The sequence below is a fragment of the Gossypium hirsutum genome, chromosome A08 (genome assembly GCF_007990345.1).
Source record: "Gossypium hirsutum isolate 1008001.06 chromosome A08, Gossypium_hirsutum_v2.1, whole genome shotgun sequence".
NCBI classification, from domain to species: domain Eukaryota; kingdom Viridiplantae; phylum Streptophyta; class Magnoliopsida; order Malvales; family Malvaceae; genus Gossypium; species Gossypium hirsutum.
This window is the reverse complement of record NC_053431.1, coordinates 119,507,878-119,527,103: the sequence shown is the minus strand read 5'-3', so window position 1 is coordinate 119,527,103 and position 19,226 is coordinate 119,507,878. Positions and strand designations below refer to the sequence as shown.

At 26.9% G+C, this 19,226-nt stretch overlaps 1 protein-coding gene and 1 non-coding gene across 2 annotated transcripts; one reads left to right on the top strand and one right to left on the bottom strand.

The window, feature by feature from the left end:
- The first annotated feature begins 11,595 nt into the window (after positions 1–11,595).
- LOC121204675 (LOB domain-containing protein 29) lies at positions 11,596–12,529 on the top strand. The gene is made up of 2 exons (XM_041074971.1): positions 11,596–11,915; positions 11,995–12,529. The coding sequence occupies exons 1-2, from the start codon at positions 11,637–11,639 to the stop codon at positions 12,364–12,366; spliced, it is 651 nt and encodes a 216-aa protein (XP_040930905.1). The 5' UTR covers positions 11,596–11,636; the 3' UTR covers positions 12,367–12,529.
- Positions 12,530–18,714: 6,185 nt separating this feature from the next.
- On the bottom strand, positions 18,715–18,785 carry TRNAG-GCC (transfer RNA glycine (anticodon GCC)). The gene has a single exon. It is a non-coding gene; the product is annotated as a tRNA-Gly (tRNA).
- Positions 18,786–19,226: the final 441 nt, after the last annotated feature.

Genomic DNA, 19,226 nt, shown 5'->3' with positions numbered 1-19,226 from the left:
ATAGTAAAATATACATGAGGTTCTTTAACATCATCGTTATAACCCTGACTGAGTGGTTAAAGACTCTAATGATTCCCATAGTGCGTAGGTCTCAATTGGAATAGTAGCAACTCTAGAAGGCAATCGACAATAGCAAATTTTGAGATATTTTGTGACGCCAATCTAATTGGCACCACAAAAAAACTGACATGGGTGACATCAATCTATTTGGCACCACCCAAAGTTTTTTTTCCTTCTATGAAATACGAGTATTTATATGGGTGACACCAAATACATTGGCACCACACAAAAAAATATTTTTTTATTCTACTGGCCAATATTGGTTGATGTGGAAAGGTGGTAACACCAATGAGATTGGAACCACCCATGTTCACTGTTCATTTTAGGTAATTTACATACTTAATTGAAAAAGTGAGTCATTTTTGTAAATAATAAAAAAGAATTAAGTCATTTTGGTAAAAAAGCCTCTCTTCTTTTCATTTTTCCTTAGCTTTTTCGAATTAAGGCTAATGAAAGACAATGAGATATAATGCAGTAAAATGGAGGAAGACGGAGAAGCAAAGACTAATGCCAATCTAATTGGTACCACCAAAAAACTGACATGGGTGACGCCAATTTATTTGACACCACTCAAAAAAAATTAATTATTTTTTCATTCTATTGGCCAACCATTGGCTGACGTGGCAAGGTGGTTAGGCCAATGAAATTGGCACCACCCATGTTCATTGTTAATTTCAGGTCATTTACGTAATTAATTTAAAAAGTGAGTTATTTTTATAAATAATAAAAAAGTTTAGGTTATTTTAATAAAAAAAAAACTCATTTTTAAACAGCTTTTAACATACTTCTGGGTACATTTAAGGTGACAGGCATGCGTTACAAAGATTCCACTATTCTCATGAATCATTGGTTTATGTCAAAATCAGTTTATTGATTTTCTATTACATTGATGCATAGGTTTTTTGGTCAGTTAGAGGATATTGTTTTTCTCTTTTTTCTTTTTAATTAATTCATCGGAACCTTCTTTGATGGTCAAATCTTTGGTTAAAATATAATTAAACATACGAATAATTATTTTATCCAAATTTTTTAAAAAATTATAAGTAGTTTTATTTTCAACTGATAATGTATCATGAAAGTTTTTATACTAAAAGTCAAATTGCATTTTATCTTTTTTATTAAAAAATTGAGTAAATTAGTTCATGTACGTTAGATCAAAGAATAAATTGTTCATTTAGTTAAAAATTTCATCTATTTTTGTTGTTAAAAATTTGTTCCTATATGTTAGCATAAAATATACATGGGATATCACATGTAACCGTCTAGTTATTCCGTCAACAATACTAATTTTTAAGTAGAAATTGATGAAAGTTTTAATAGAAAGAACCATTATGCTCTTTGATTTAGCGTATAAGGATTAATTTTCACATTTTTAGAGTTGAGAGGGGCAAAATACAATTGAACTCCTAAGTCTAACACATCAAATATAAGTTGTTCATACAGTCAGGGCAAAGCCAAGATTTTTTTTTTCTGTGGGTCAAAATTGATTTAAATTTTTTTGTAATTTTAAAATTTTATCATTATACTAATTTAAATTTTTTATAATTTTTAGAGAGATAAACTATAAATTTCCCTTTCTAAGGGGTTAGAATTGAATTTTAAATTTATCATTGTATCAATTTAAAATTTTTTAGCTCTAAGAGGCTAAAATAAAATTTTTAACATTTTTAGAGAAACTAACGCCCTTACTTACCTGCCTCCTCTCCTTGCGCGGTGCTATATGCAATAAATGCCTAAGTTATTTGAAGCTAATCCGAACTATCATTTAACGCTTAAACTAATAAAATGATCGATTCAATAATTTTAATATTTTCAAGATTCAATGCAAATATTTTAAAGTTGAAAATCAAATTAAAATAAATTGAGAATGTTTGATGCAAGAAAGAACTTATTTTAATAAGGCATTACCATTCATTAGTTTACACTTAGCTCCCTGTATAATTTTATATTAAACAAAATTGTATATGAGTATGATTTTTTTTAATAATCTCATTAAAAGTTTTGATTATATTTGCTCTTTTTTAACACAATGTTTATAATTACCCATACCTTCTTCTCAACCCATAAATAGGAGAATAATGTGTTTTAGCTCACTCAAATTCATATCCTCTTATATTGACAACAATGTCTATGTAATCGAATTAAGAGTTAATCGTCATATGAGTGATTTTTCATATAGTATACAATGAACATATAGTATACAATGAATTATGTATCTCATAATTAATATAGAATAAATCACTTATCAATTTTTTCTTTTTAAAAGACAAAAAATCTAGGAACATGATTTGGATGGAGATGCTGTCTTGTTGATAAATAAATAAAAATGTAAATAAAATAAAATAATGTATGTATGGGAACATGGATGGCACATTGAAAAGATGCCATGCATGGTAGGCATGTTTATGTAATGTATGTGTAGTTATGTCGCAGACATACATCCACGCGGCATCTCTTTAACTCCTCGTACATTTCGTTTTATATTCATTGCCATTTTACACAAATGCCCCTAATGATTATTTATTCTTTTATTTAATTTTTATTTCTTTTATCAGATTAAAAAAGATTTTAATTTGGGTCTTTTTTAATGAGGAATTAGAGGTTTTTGATTGACTTAAAAGCTGATTATGGTCGTGCTAATTAATGATAATTTACATTATTTAAATGCTTAAAGCAATTGTAATGCCACTTAAGATCATGTGATTACATGTTCAAATGATAAAAAAGGTAGAATATGAAAAAAGAAACTTCAAAGTTGTGTAGATTATTCTATGTTCTTCTATCTTATTGTATTTGTTGTATGGGTTGTTCATGACTCAAATTCATTAATAAAATTCATCTATTATATTTAAATTCAGTACTTAATTTAATATAATTTCGTCTTTCTACATTTATAAAGATTAATATTTGACGAATTACAACGTATAATTTTATATATAGTCAATGAATCAGATAATGACACATTATTAAAAATAAAGTTATTCAAATTTAGTTTTTCTTATTGCCGGTTGAGTTTTAGCTCAGCTAGCATCTTCATTGTTGCTAATGTAGAAGAACGTGAGTTCGAATGCATTAAAAATTGAGAAAAGACTATAAGTAATTCTAGACATTGTATAATAAAAAAAACAAAGAAAACAAAGATTAAACATCTCGATGCTACACTAAGGTTTTGTTTAAGACAACTTTTATGTTCCTATTTCAAGTTTGAACTAACTAATGAGGTATAACAATATTTTAGGATAATAAATAGACACAAAAATTTGACCTAATCCATTAATCCATTCATACAAATATTATCTAACTTTTAGTTGTAAATTTAAAAAATATATATGAATTTTGTTTTAATGTGTAATTTTATATATGAAATTGTGATTTGATTCAATTCTTATAACCTATTAACATAATTATCAATACAGAATCATTTGCATACATAATTAATTATATTTATCCAATATAAAAATAAATTGATATATTTATTTTTTAAAATGTATATAACTGAACCAAAATTAAAGTTTCATGTATGCACTTGAACAATAATAAAAGTTTTATATGTATAATTACACTGAATCAAAATTCATGTATTAAATTACATATTAAATCAAAATTAATGTATAATTTTAAAATTTATCTTTTTTTAAGATTGAATTTTCATCTCTAAACTATAACTTCTTTTATAAAAGTACACACATTTTATAGTTTAAAAAAAAAATAAAAGTAGTCTCTTTAGAATCCAAAAGGGACTATTTTCTATGAATCACTTGCTATATATACTTTTGAGAAGGTACGAGCAATATTACAATTACAAGTATAATCGTAAAATATAATTATAAGCAATATATATTTGAATAATTATAATCATAAAATTAAATTATTATAATGCACAAATAAATTAAAAAATAAAAATTATTTCAAGCTATTTTTTAATGTGGTACTTGTATTATTTTTTTATCTAATTTAATATATTTATTTGACAAAAGTTGTATATTTTGGTACCTTAAGGTAATGTTATTTTATAGCATTTAATTTGGATTTTAGGGTTGATTTGATGAAAGTTAATTGTTAATATTTAATTTTTAATTTTTAATAGAATAAATTTAGTATTAATTGTGAAATTATTTAATTTTACATTTAATTTGTCACGGATGTAATTTAATTTGTATTTTAGAATTGATATAGTAAAAGCTTATTGTTAATGTTATTAACGAATTTTTATCAAATCAACTTTAAAATTAAATTAAATTAAATACTAAAAAATTCATATTATTATTTTCAGGTATCAAAATCTGTAACAGAAAATACAAAAAATGAGTTTAATTTGTTTAATGTTTTTTCTTGGGAATGTTCCTTTCCATATATAATCAATTAATTGAAAACCCTCTCCTACATTATTTGTCTAAAGGTGATTAATATTTTAATAATCCCCATAAAAACCCAATTAATAAAATAAAAAAACATGCCTTGTTGTCCCCAAAGATAAGTCTTCCCTTTTTGCAATTTTTCATGGGTTAAGTGGCCAACAAAGTACACACACATTAACTTAAATTAATATTTTTAATAAATATAACAATATTTAATTATTTTTCCAAATGGTGGGATATATTAATGGTTGCCAATGCCATGCACAAACCCTTTGTCTATACGTCCACCTCCCCTACCTTTACTCCACTTTTTGCTTATCTAGATTAGCCTTTGCCATCATTGCTATTTCATGTTTTTCTTTTTAATATGTGATTTTTATGAGTCAAGTTATATCGTGACTCGAATTTTTTTAAACAATATTTTAAATCGAATTAAATTAATTTAAATTATAAATAATTCTTTTAAAAAATTTGATTTAAATAATATATAGGGTAAAGAGAGGTAGAGAGGCAGGACTCCTGGTTCCTTATAAGATTATAGTTTACTGTAAAAATAATAAATTTTTTATTTAATCTTAAAAATTATAAAAAAAAAACCCAATACAATGATAAAATTGTATTTTAACTTTTATAAAAATATATAACATAATCTTCGCTCTCAAGAAAAAATTTCTGCCTTCGCCCGTGTATATATAATTCTCATTTGATGATTAACTAAGTACTTTAAATTATAAATTTCTTTTGACACATTTATCATTAGTCATTACATCTATATTATTATTTAAATTTTTTTATTGAACTTGTGTAATAAATTAACTGAACGCCAAATCATTATTTTTGTAAAATAAAAAATATTAAAATGAAGGTAATTTTATCTTTTCATAAATTTATAAAAATAATAATTTCAACTTAAAACACTGTAAATTTTCTTATAAGTATAAAATAACATTGATTAAATAATAAGTTAAAAAATAAAAACACTTTTAGGTTCATCAATCCCTATGTTTCTCAAGCTGAACAGCTCGTAATAAGGAACAAAATGGTTAACTATTATTTCTTTGTGCTCATAAATTGGTTAATTATTAAAGGCTTCCAGATAAAAGGCTACAAAAAACAATGATGCATAAAAAAGAGGACTCTTTGTTATAGGATTAGTTGAAATTATTTTTTTATTAAATAAATTAAATTAGCTTTTTGTATTAATAAAAATAAAAATTTAACAGAGTTAATATTTATTTTATACGGAATTAATAATTTTAAAATTTTTATGATTTTGTAAAAGAAATATTTTGTTTGTAATTGAATTGCAAATGAAAAAAAAAATCTCCATGTTATTTTTCTAACAGTATATATAGAGGCATGAATTGATGAGAAGAGATTGTATGAAATTGTAATTCCAATGGGAAGATGACAAATCAGATTTTTCCTCATAACAAAATTCAAATCCAACTAAACATACTAAAAATTAGGAGGAAAAATCCGATTTGTCATTCTCTTATTGGAAGGGTTAAGGATGATGTGGAATCACAGTTTCATACAATCTTTTCTCATGAATTGATATAGTTATAAGTAGATATATTAATAACATTTTGCAATATTTACTAATATTCAAAAAATAAATTTTATTATTTAAGTTGAATTGAGCTCGCACCAATTTAATTTTGTTATAATTACCACTTAAGTCATATATGCAAAATTTTCAAAAAACTCTACGTGGACAATAGAAAATGACCCACACCCTCCCAATTGTCTGGATTGTCTTCGGTCGACTTCACTCTCGGTCTACTACAATCCATCCGCTAATATGAGAGGCACTTTCCTTCTCCTGTTTAGATACCCACACATCATGGCTTAAAAACTTACTTTTCATTGTGAACGCTCCCCAAGTATAGACATACTCTTCAGCAACTAATGAGATTCACTTATACATAACAACATTGTACTACCTAAATGAATAACAAAATGGACTTTGCTGGGCACACCCTTCACGTACTCCATGATAACAACTTCATCTGTAACAACCTACCACATTATATTAGTAGACAAGAGGAGCTCTCCTATAAGTACACTCCCAAATAATGAGAAAAAAAAATCTTTTGGCCCTTCGAGTAACCTTGAGTACTCATTCTCAACAATCCAACTTCATCATCCTTCTACCTGTTCTCTTGTCTTTTTCTAACTCTCTGTTTGTTAAAGTGAATCGGTCTCTTTAGCACCACCACAATCTCCTCCTTATTTTCCTCCTTATTGTACTTTGTATCAATATATATAAAAACTCGAGTCATGAATAAAATTAAAATTTATACTTAAAATTTTAAACTTTTATATAAAATATTTATAAAAAACAAATTTTAAATTAGGTGGAATTGGGATGCCATTATGGTTATGATTGGGGATTGGATTGTGGGTGGGGGCAATGCCTACAACAAGTTAGTGGCTGCCTAGCTACGAGTATTGACAAGAGAAAGCGTGATTGAAACAAAGTTTTTACTATATATGTGATAAAATTTGCTATTAGTTATTGTATTATGCTTGAGTTATAGATTTAATATTTATATTTTAATATAATATTTTTATTTTAATATTTGCATTTTTCAAAAATTTAAAATTTAAATTTTAAAAACTAAATAATAACAGCTAAATTCGTTGTTAAGTTAAATTTTGTGTTATTTCTAAAATCTTATGCGAAAAATATATTATATCACGTGTGTTGTGTAATAGCGACTCACGTTTTCCATGTAATACTAAAAACAAGTAATGTAATTTTAGTTAATGAATTGATGGTTACTCGTTTGAGTTATGATTAAAATTTTAAAATTGAAAAAGTATAGGGATTAAAAATGATTAGATTGGAGGGCATGACTAAGTTTACAACTCGTCTAATAACAAAATCCAACCTAACATATTTAACTAGTATTATTTGAGTCAAGATTAAAATTTTAAAATTTGAAAAATATAGAACTTAAAATTAAGAAATTTACGGTGACTAAACTATAACATGCGCATAATACATAGACTAATAGCAAATTTAACCTATATATAATAAAAGAGTAGTTAATTATTATAAATATAGTGTATTGCTCGACAACCCCTGACCTACCTGCTATACTTGAACCAATCAAATTAATACTATTAAGTATAGATTAATCTCCTTTTCCCCCAAATAAATATTAATATCTTCTTCCTCATTCAAGTGTTTGTTCTCATTCAATTTTGGAATATATTTGGTGCTTTTGTCTGCAATATATATTTTCTTTATAATTTGATCCCTTTTTTGCACTTTGATTATCTGTACTTTGATCTGGTATTAACTAGTAATCCACTATTTAATGTCTAATGTTTACAGTATTTTTATATATAATTTTCTTAATCACTATGATTAATAATATCTAATCAGAGGGTTACCTTTTGTTTTTGATTTTGATTTTGATTTTGATTTTGCCAATAAAGATCTTTATTTAATTTCTATTATTGATTTTTTTCAAACGAAGATTTCATTTATTGAAAACATTGATAATCTCAGTAGAAATTACAACCAATAAAAAAACCGGTTACATAGAGAAGGGCCTAAAGTCCAACATATTACAATAGAAAGCCCATAGCAAGTCCAAACAACACCCACAGAAAACCCTAGTATCCCAAACAACCGTCACTTCCAAGCAAGGAGGAGGAAGAGAGGACCCTAAGGTCTGATGAGTGGCCACTACAACTAGTCCCGACATCAGCATCTCCAAGTGAGGCTAAATCATTGAAAGCCTAAAAAAACGATGCCGGAATTGCTTTGGCACTGGGAAGAATGCCAAAACAATGAAGGGGTAAAGGTTGAGTTACGCCCTTGGTAGACCAACCATGATGCCATCAGGCAAGGTTGGGCCGGGCTCGAGATTTAACATTTTTAATATAGGTTGGGTTTGGGTAAAATTTTAGGTCAATTGTTCGATTCAGGCCTAAAATTGTGTATCGGCCTGACCCATGATCAGGTCAATTGTCAGGGCTAACATCTCCTCCTTAAATTTCTTGGATCAAAAGAAAGGCTCAGGCCAACATTGGATAGACCACGGTATTGAGAAATCGAAGAACACACTAAAGACATCATCAAATTTGCAACCTTTGTGGATGACACCAATAGAGCCACTCTTAGGAAAATGGGGACCGCCCACAAAACAAAGCCAGGTGGTTATTCACTGAAAGAGGAGAAAGAAATAAAGAGTGTGAGGGAGGAGAAATGCCACCGGCAACAAGCAGCCTACCTCAAAGGAAGGGAATTTTTGAAAGTCGGAAGGTTTTCTAGGGTTAGCAAAATTTATCATTGTTGGTTTGTTTGTTTAATAGAATATGTTAGATTATCGATTTTGACTTAAACTCGAATACCTTGCACAATCAATTTGTACTCAAAATAAATTTAATCCAATTTAGGCTTCTTTTGAATTATCAATAAGATTGTCTTTGGTGAGGTTAAAAACAACGATGACAGTGAGATTGTATGCTATAGCAATGAGATTAAAATCAGTGGTGGGAGTGCATTTAGAAATGAAGTGAAAATAAAAAATGACTATTAAGGACATTAAATAAAAAATGTATAATCGAGGTATCCTCCTCTATGTCTGCAATGTCATCTCCAATGTTCAAATCTGCATTCTCCATTGGAAGTGCAATATGCCTTACTAGTGTATCCAACAATTGTTGGTAATATATATAATAAATTAATAACAAAATTATATTTAAATTAATAAAAAAATTATAATTATAATTATAATTATAATTGTGGTAAATTATAATTAAAAATAATTAAAGTTATATTTATATTAAAAATTTGTTAAAAGTAATCATATAATATTTATACTTAATCATAATATAGTATAATAATATAGTATTGTATTAATTAATACTTAAATTATATCTATACAAAAAAATAAATTAAATAGTACAAGAATAAATGAAAGTGGTAAAAGAATAATTAGTCTTCTTCCTAGGGTTAGGGGTATGAAGTACTCAATGAATTGTAGCCAAAATTTTGACATACAGTTAGATTGAGGGTTAGTTTAGTAATGCTAAGAAGTATTTTTGAGATAAAAAGTACTTTTGAGATAAAAAAGAAATTCTAAAACAAGATGTTTTCGAGAGAAAAAGTGATTTTCAAATGCCAAAAATTGGCCAAACGCAGGAACAAAAAATTCGAGCTTTTACTGCAACCAAGATTACTTTTGGATACCGAATTACTTTTTTACCTTCATTTAAACATACTAACGGTATTTTTTATTACTATACACCAACCAAAATCTAATTTGATGTATTTAATATATAATAACATTTATTTTAAATATATTTAACTTTTCTAATTCATGTATTAAAATATTAATAATAAGTTATAATATTTTTTAATATTTTATTATAATCTAATTTGATGTATTTCATATATAATAACATTAACAAATTTTAATATCATTTAAATACATTTTTTTCATTAACATCATCATGTCTAAAATAGATATTTTATCTTTTTAAAAATATTTTTTTACAGCAATACTAAACACTTCAGAATCAATCTAGGAATACTTCTCAACAATAATGTTAAATTAACCTTAACTCATAAGACTTGTGTTTTGCCTAACATATATAAATGTAAGTGCGTTTCAATGGACTGCCGGAATAATACAAGTTAAGTTAATCCTAAATCAACTCAATTTTCAAACTTACCCAACTTGGTGATTGGGGGGATTTTATTTACTTTTTCTTTTCAAAGTTGCACTTTCAGGTGGATCAAATATAGCAAATTAAGGAATTGGGACCACTATTTCAACCCTAATAGATTGCAACCATATCTTTGAATAGCAATACAATAGGGCAGGGGACCTCATAAAATCTTGCAAAATGAGACAAATTTCATACCAGGTATTCATGATTATTAATTAATTTTGGGGTAGATGAAAGGAGTGTGACTATATATATATTTATAATCTCCCAATCAAATATTTGACTGTTAATAATAATATATGGTCCTATATATATTATCAGCTTCATGAAGGTTCAGCTACCCTCTTGACTGCACAAATTCCTTTTATTTTTATTTTTACCTTATAATAATGAGCCACGCGTGCTCTGCAATATTTCAGACCTTCTAATCAACAACGAAATCATCATATATGTTTCAAAATTTATCACTGCTCCACATGTTAGCAAGGTTCAGTTAAACTGCCAAATGCCTTTATATATATATAAAACTAAGATTTGTGTAAGGAATTTTGACCTTGTTATACTTTCACAACTATATATAATTATCCAACTCTTGAAATCCGAAACCCGAGTTTTTTTTTTTTAAAACTATTTGTATTTGGGATGCATATATACTCAAGTTTAAAGATTACGTCTTAACTATTATATTTTATAAATAAACTACCTAGAAAGAATCAACTCTAGATGTATTGATAATTCATGATCAACTTCCTTCCATAGTATCTTACCATTAAGGGAAGTCAAATCCTCGCTTCCTCCTTGAAAGAGAGGTGTCTTGAACCGCTAGATAGTAGGGGCATACTTGCCTGACCGCGACTATACTATGCTCATAGTATGAATAGTTTTTTGGAATTGTCAAATATAATAGAATGATTAGAGCCGAACACTTTTTTTCATCTTTTATAATTTTCCGTTTTTGATTCACGATTTATACTCAGTAAATTAATATTCATTTTAATCGCCACTCTATTAGATGGCGTAGTGCTTCTTCCTCTATGCCACCTATTGATACTAGTCTAATAAGGTTAACCCACAATACAGACCTATAAATATAACCTTTCACTCAATACTCGAATCAATAATTAAAACATTGAAATTACATTAATCGAAGATACACGACAAAAGTAACTACTTTATTTATAAACTAACTTCACAATAATTAATAATCAAACGGATTATCAGAAATAACTTTGTTTATGTGCTATAAGGATGAAAAGATACCAAATGGAATATGATTTGAGAGAATAATAAATACATTACAATACAATAGTATATGCAATGCGAAAAGGTTTTTTTGAAAAGTAAAAAAAGAATAATAAATAATTATGAAAATATGAAATCTGTAACCCAATAAGGAGACCAATAGTAAGTAGCAAATTATTATTAAATGTTCCACCTCCATCTTCCTCTAGTGTTTATAAATCCACCCTCGATCACAAAAACTAAATAAAACTACTAAAAACACCCAAAGGATTAATCAAAAAAATGACTGGTGCTGGTTCCCCTTGTGGTGCTTGTAAGTTCTTAAGAAGAAGATGCGTTAAAGGCTGCGTTTTTGCACCTTATTTTAGCCATGAACAAGGTGCTACCCATTTTGCAGCCATTCATAAAGTCTTTGGTGCAAGCAATGTTTCAAAACTACTCACTCATCTCCCTGTAAATGAACGTTGTGAAGCTGCTGTTACTATCTCATATGAAGCTCAAGCTAGGTTACAAGATCCCATCTATGGCTGCGTTTCTCATATATTTGCTCTTCAACAGCAGGTTTTGACTTCGACCCTTTGTTTTGTTTGATGTGAATTGACGATTCGAAACCCTAATTTGAAATTTTGGTCCCTTACAGGTTGTGAATCTGCAGGCACAACTTGCTTGTCTCAAAGAACAAGCAGCTTCTTCTACTTTTATTAATGGCACCTCTGGTTCTGGAAACCCTAATAATGTTCTTCTTCAAAGCTGGTTTCATAATAACTCAACCATGGCAGCACCCAACTTGAACCCGAATCTCTCTGAAAATGGGTTTTTGGATCCAAATTCGTTAGTGAATTATGAGAGTTCATCGGTGATTTCATCATCATCAGGTGAGGACCGATCTTCGTTTAATGCTTTTGGGGAGGCTGTCCCTTGTTCCATGGCTTCCTTTGAAGAACAATGGAGTAATTTCCAGGATGTTGATGACTTTCAATCAATGGCTTTTGGCTTTGTTCATCACTCATGATTTGGGTAATATCAATGGTCTTTTAGCATAAGATCCAGCTTTCTCAGTTTTGAAGTTAAATATGCTGCATATTTTGTTAGAACCCTAGAAAATCAATGTTTATATGCAATGGAAACCCTAATTTTTTTCCCTTTTTCACCTATAAGATCTAGTGTAAACTTTGGATATTGGATTTGATAGAATAATAGTTTATTTCTTCTCTCTCACAAAACTGGAGATTTTTTTTATGTTTTATGATTTATGAAGAGTATTTTTTTTTTTTTGCGGTTAAAAACTGTGGAACCTAAATTAATTAACTAGTTTGAGTCATGATTGATATGATAAAATTATTGTTTTTGGCATCATAAGTCAGTTCGAGTTATATGTTGTCTATCTCTTTCCTACTTTTGTAATGATAAAAAGTCGTTTTGTTTTTACGCAATTTTCTTTGATGAAATTTATTATTCCAATAAGTTTAGTAGCTCAAAATATTATCGATAGATTGTGTGTGATTAAAAAAACTTTTATTAAAATAATGTGTGGATTGACATCATATTTTGAATTTAATCTAAGTAAAAATGTTTATGATTTAGCTTAATTTATGAAAATTTTGAAAATATATTAACGAAAAGTTTAGATAAGAATTTAATGAAGTTTTGAAATGTAATGTTTAAAAATTATAATCTCTAAATTTAAATTTCATCCATATTTTATTATAATTAAGTATAAATTCGTAATTTTATTTTATTTTTTTGATTATATATGTTCTTTTTGACACAATGCTTAGAACTATCCATAATTACTCCTGTCTCATAAATAGGAGGATAATACGCTTCAGTACACTTGAACCCACATCCTCCTGTATTGATAAAAATACTCATATCAATCGAATTGTAATTTTATTTTTTTAAATATGAGTTTAACAGATATGAGTAGAGCACTATTAATATGTTTTATTTTCCATTAAAGTATACATGATTATGATCCCAAGGAACCTAATTTTGGTCTTAATCCACCCGGTTTTAATTTTTTCATTTTTTAATCTTCAATGTTTCCCATATGTGTAAATTCACATTATGAACATGAGGTGGTGTTGATTTAATCTCTTATTTACTTGTTGCAATATTAATCTAATCTCTAAACAATTAGTTATTTAATGCTAGTTTGTTTAACTCATAATTTTCGAGTTTTTTTTAGATAATCTCTTAAATTCTTAAATTGAAAGATATTTGTATTTAATTACATTTAAACTCGTGATTTTTAAATGATTTTAATAACAATAATGTCAACACACTAACAACATTATTAAATTAGCACCATTTTGCGTTAGATATTACATACATAAATAATTTTATTAATCAAATATGAAAGTAGATGTATATATTCATTTCTTTAAATGTATACAATTAAATCAAAATCAAAATTTTATGTGTATATATGAATAAAAATACAAATTTTATATGTATAATTATACCAAATAAAAATTCATATGTGAAATTAAACATTAAAACAAAATTCACGTATAAATTTAAACTTGATTTATTCCTATCACATTAATCAAAAGAATTTACTAGCAACTAGTCGAAAAGCCCAACTAAAATTTTATAAGTTACCAATTATAGCCCATTTGGATATGATTGTCTATTAACCCATTAATGACTAATTTTTATGATATGATTCTAACAAATGGCTTGTAATGCCCAAAATAGTAAGAAACATAAAAATGCTTGTATAAAATTATTAATGATTTATTCATACATGCAGGCAGTAGCGGCGCTAATGTCCTGATAAGGCTTGATCTCTTAAAATGAAAAAAATCTTTGGCCTTTAAAAATAATAAAAATTTAATTTAATTATTTAAATATTATAAAGATATAAATTATTAAAATAATAAAATTACATTTTTACTATCGTAAAAATACAATTTAATTTTATTTCAAAATAATTTTCTAACTTCACCACTACAATAAAGGCTATGGCCTTTCCCACTTAATGTTAAAAATTTAGCGTTAATTTTTCTACAAATAATGAAATTGTATAATACAATAATTAAATTGCATTTTAATCCCTTTAAAAATTTATAATTCCATTCTATTTTAATCTTTCAAATAAGTTTCTGACATTACCCTGCACTACATGGTCTAACTCCATAAATTTAATTCAAGATTTCATTCTTCTTAATCTTTGGTTAAAATGTGTCTATAGTTTATGTACTTTTTTAAAATTAAAAATTCAATTTTATATTTGTATTTCTGGAAATTTAGTTTATTTATTTTTTAGATCTCAAAATTTAAGTTTAACTATTAACACGGTTATTTTTTTATTAAATTTATTGCTGTGACATTTTGGAAAAAAAACTACTCATTTAGTAGCCATGTAATAAAAAAAATATTATAATTAACTTGAATTTAACAAAAAATTAACAAAATTAATAGTAACCTGAATTTTAAAAAGTAGATGGACTAAATTCTTGCAAATACAAATACAAGGATTATGAGCATATTTTAACCTAATTATTTTTATATTACTAATTATATATGAGGAATTTTTTATAGGTTCTAATCATATTTACTTGTTTTGACACGATGCTTAGAACTACTCATATCTCCTCCCTAACTATAAATAGAAGGATAATGCATTTCAATATACTCAAATTAACATTCTCTTACATTAACAACAAGACTCATAAAAAGAATAAGCTTACATTAACAATGACATTATTCAACTTTGATTACGCTCTATATAAAAACTCTCTCTCCATATATATACATATATATATATATACACACACACACGAGACAAACGACAATATATGAAAAGATAAGATTAATAAGCTTAACCTCATAGACAATATTTGTGCATTGAGTCAAGGGAACATTTTGTTCATAAAATATTAATAAAAGACATATATATTGGTACTGTTTTGTATATCTATTTATTAAAACATAAAACTCTAGGTAAAATGAGTTTTTTTTATTTGAATAATTTAATTATAGGTTCTGTTTTTTATGACATAATGTTTAGAATTATTTATAGTTTCTCTCCAATTTATAAATAAGATAATGTGCTTCAATACACTTGAACTCACGTCCTTTTGTATTAACAACAATATCCATACCAATCAAATTAAGATTTTATCAATTAGATAAAATGAGTTTTAAATTCACATTTTATGATTTTTTTTATTGTCAGTGAAAAAATGAGAATACATAATTTAAAGATTTTAAATGATATTTTATTATTCAATTTAGTGATCATAAATAAAATTATAAACTATCAGGGTATCACATATTTATATAATATTAAAAGGAAACATAGGGTTGAAATTTTGTATGTAGATGTGTAATCTAATCATTGGGTTAATTTGAAGATTATCAAATGAAAATGGTTGTATTATTGTGGCTCAAAAAATAGTAAAGTATGAAAGGAAAAGTTAACCACTCCCCAGTAATTTAATTACACCAATTATATGAGAAAAAGACAATAATTAATTAGGCAGCCCCAGTAATTTAATTGCACCAATTATATGAGTTCAAGAGTTGAAGATAAAGCTTAATCCCAAGTTGTAATAAAAAATTGATTAAACAAAGAGGTAAAATTTGCCAAACATTATAGGGATATGATGATAAACCTAATCTAATATATATATATATACACACACTTCAATTTACATTTTTTAACTTCCACATTTGAAAAATTATTCGATGTGGGATTGTGAAGATCAAAATTAAAATAATTTTGATAAAAATTAATTAAAATAAAAAATTAAAAAGTTAAAAGTAAAATTATTTAAACACAATATATTTTTTCTTTAAAAAAAATACTTTTTAAAAATTAGAATATATTCTAATGTAATATATAAAATTGTTTTAAATAAAATTTAATTATATGCATTCAATAATCCCGTGCAATTCATATTTTATACTAATTTATTTTGGGAATTGTTGTTCGTACATGCATCCTTCTTTGAAAAAAAAAATTCCCTACCTCTACTTTAATATTTTGAGGTTTAAATGGATGTTATTATTAGTTGTTGTTAGCACTCGGTTGATAAATAAATTTATTATTACTCACATATAGTTGATAATATTATTAGTCGTTTCAGTGTTTGTGTTTGTGTTTGTGTTTTTGTTTGTTGTTGTTGTTTTAAGAGTTTTGTTTTAGAGTTTTTTCGATTTTTTTATTGATTACTTTCCAATGTCTGTTATCTTCGTTTAATAATAAAATATATTTTTTTTAGCTGAGAAAAAAATAAAAAATATTGTTATTACTCAACAACAACAACTAATGATATTATCAATTTAGATAAACTAATAACATTAAAAAAGTAAATAATTAAATGATGGTAAATTGGAAGGATTAAATCTTTAATTTCAGCATAATAGAAGGATTAAAACCATAATTAGATAGAAGGAAAGGAAAGAAAGATTACCATCATCTGGTCTTTTTTATACAATACCTTAACTATTCATAATTCCTAATATTTAAAGTAAAAAATATTTAACGATTTCAACCGAACTAATATTCAACCGATCTTTTCTTAGGATAAGCTTGGAAAGAAAACTCCTTTCTGTTTTGTATTTTCTTGCATATTCATCATGATTTGAGCTGATTCAAAAATATTCTCAATGTTGTTATGTGAATTCATAGAATTTTGAGCTAGATGAGCTTTGGCTTCCATTAATTGAGCTTGCAGGAATGCCACCTACAGATATGGAATCAAGAAAATATAATCATATGCAAGATCACAAAATGGTTGCACTTAATCATAAACAACGGTTAAAATATATTTGTTATGACAGTAACTATTATCAACTCATTAACTCATTAGTTTATCGAGTCCTAACCTGCATTTTGGATGGGTTTGCACATATGTAGTATGAAGTCCAATATGAGGATGCGTAATACATAATACGTAATATGAGTTTACCTACACATGGTGCGAACCCACGTCGAGTATATGCGTGATAACCCTAAGGTAGGGTATGTGCCATCATGTATGGAGACCTACTTAGCATGTTGCATCTATGAACATTGATTGTATCATATAAATACACAAAATTAACACATTTAAAGGAATATACAGAAAAACTCAATAATACTATAAGTCTTTGTATTGTTTGAAAATTTAGAATTTAATCCTTATACTTTTATTTTTAAAAACTTATTTCTTTTATTTTTCAGATTTTAAAATTTAGATTCAACTGTTAACACAGTTAATTTTTTTTTGTTAAATTCAAGTTAATTATAAAAGTCATTTTTTTAGTTACTTGGCTACCAAATGAGTATTGTTTTATTATTTCAAAATATCACACCGATAAATTTAATAGTATTAACAGTTGGACTTAAAGTTTGAAATCTGAAAAATAGAATGATTAAATTCTTGGAAATAAAAATACAAAGATTAAATTCTAAATTTTTAAAAAATACAGAGATTTATGGCATATTTTAACCTATAAGAAAAATAGTTGGAACCTGTTGTTGTAAGGTGAAAATATGAGCAACACAGCCATAAACAGAATCTTGAATCCTTGCTTGAGCTTCATAAGCAATGGTGGTAACCGCCTCAGGACGATCATGTGGTGGGATTTGCAACAGCAATTTGGAGACATTGCTAGCACCGAAAACTTTGTGAATGGCAGCGAACTTTGCAGGGCCTTGTTCTGAACCAAAATAAGGGGCAAAAATACAGTCATGGGTGCATTTTCGTCTTAGGAACCTGCACGCACCACAAGGGGAGGCAGTACCACTGCTAGATGATGATGACGATGATGATGCCATGGGAAAGGACTGTATGAGAGATATGATGTTGGGAATTTTCAAATCTTATAGGATCCTTAAAGGGGTGGTGAGACAGGGTGTTAAAGGGCAATGGAGTAGTCTTATAGGGAATGTGATGGAGGGATACTAAAGGAGATATGTAGGGTTGTAATGCAACATTAATTTGTTCTAATTATTATAAAAATTGGATAATTATTCTACACGGAATAAAAAACTATATAAGGGAATATAGAATATTGTCATATGTCATTTTTTTTTATTATGTTTTATTTGTAAAAGAGCACGTGACAATATTTTTAATTTCATGATTTAACTAAATACTAACTTAATACGAAATGATCATATAAAATACAATTAATAATGAAATTTAAACATAAAATATCACATCCTCTATTCCAACTTAATTATTTAAATCAAATCTTATGTTTTACATTTTGGCCAAAACAATCCTATATTTACATAAAATATCATATTTTCCTCATCTTCAAGCTACCAACTCTGTTTTGGTTATTATCATACTTGTGGAACATTTTTTTTTTGTATGTGTGTGTTATTGGGAAAAAAAATTCAATAGCCAAAAAATTTTACTGCACCAGCCGGGAATCGAACCCGGGTCTGTACCGTGGCAGGGTACTATTCTACCACTAGACCACTGGTGCTTGCTTAGTGATTTAAGATAATTAAAACTTTTAAACGAAACTAAAGGTTGATCGAATCAAGACTCAATTAATTACCTAAAAGATGGATTTAAGTGATAGGATATACATGGGTAAGAGAAATAAAAGTCATGAGAGAAGTTACTAATCTCTGAGATAAATGATGAAAGAGCATATATATATGTATGTATATATAAATATATGCATGCACCGAAAAGGGGAATACGGCATGTGAAAAGAAATATTCCCAATCAATTCAAAAGTGTAAAAGGCATTATGCTGCCTTGCTTCATTGTTTAGTAATTATTAAATGGGTTTGCTAGCTAATTAATTCATGTTTAAATTGAAAAAAGAAATACATCAATGGCTATATATATATATATTACATAGCATATAACATGCCAATTCAAACCATGATAGAATTGGCCTTTGCCAGCCAACCTT

Excerpts from the sequence above, each read along its gene's own strand:
- LOC121204675 (XM_041074971.1), top strand. The coding sequence starts at position 11,637 with ATGACTGGTGCTGGTTCCCCTTGTGGTGCTTGTAAGTTCTTAAGAAGA. Across the intron at positions 11,916-11,994 it reads TATTTGCTCTTCAACAGCAG|GTTGTGAATCTGCAGGCACA; the intron begins GTTTTGACTTCG and ends GGTCCCTTACAG.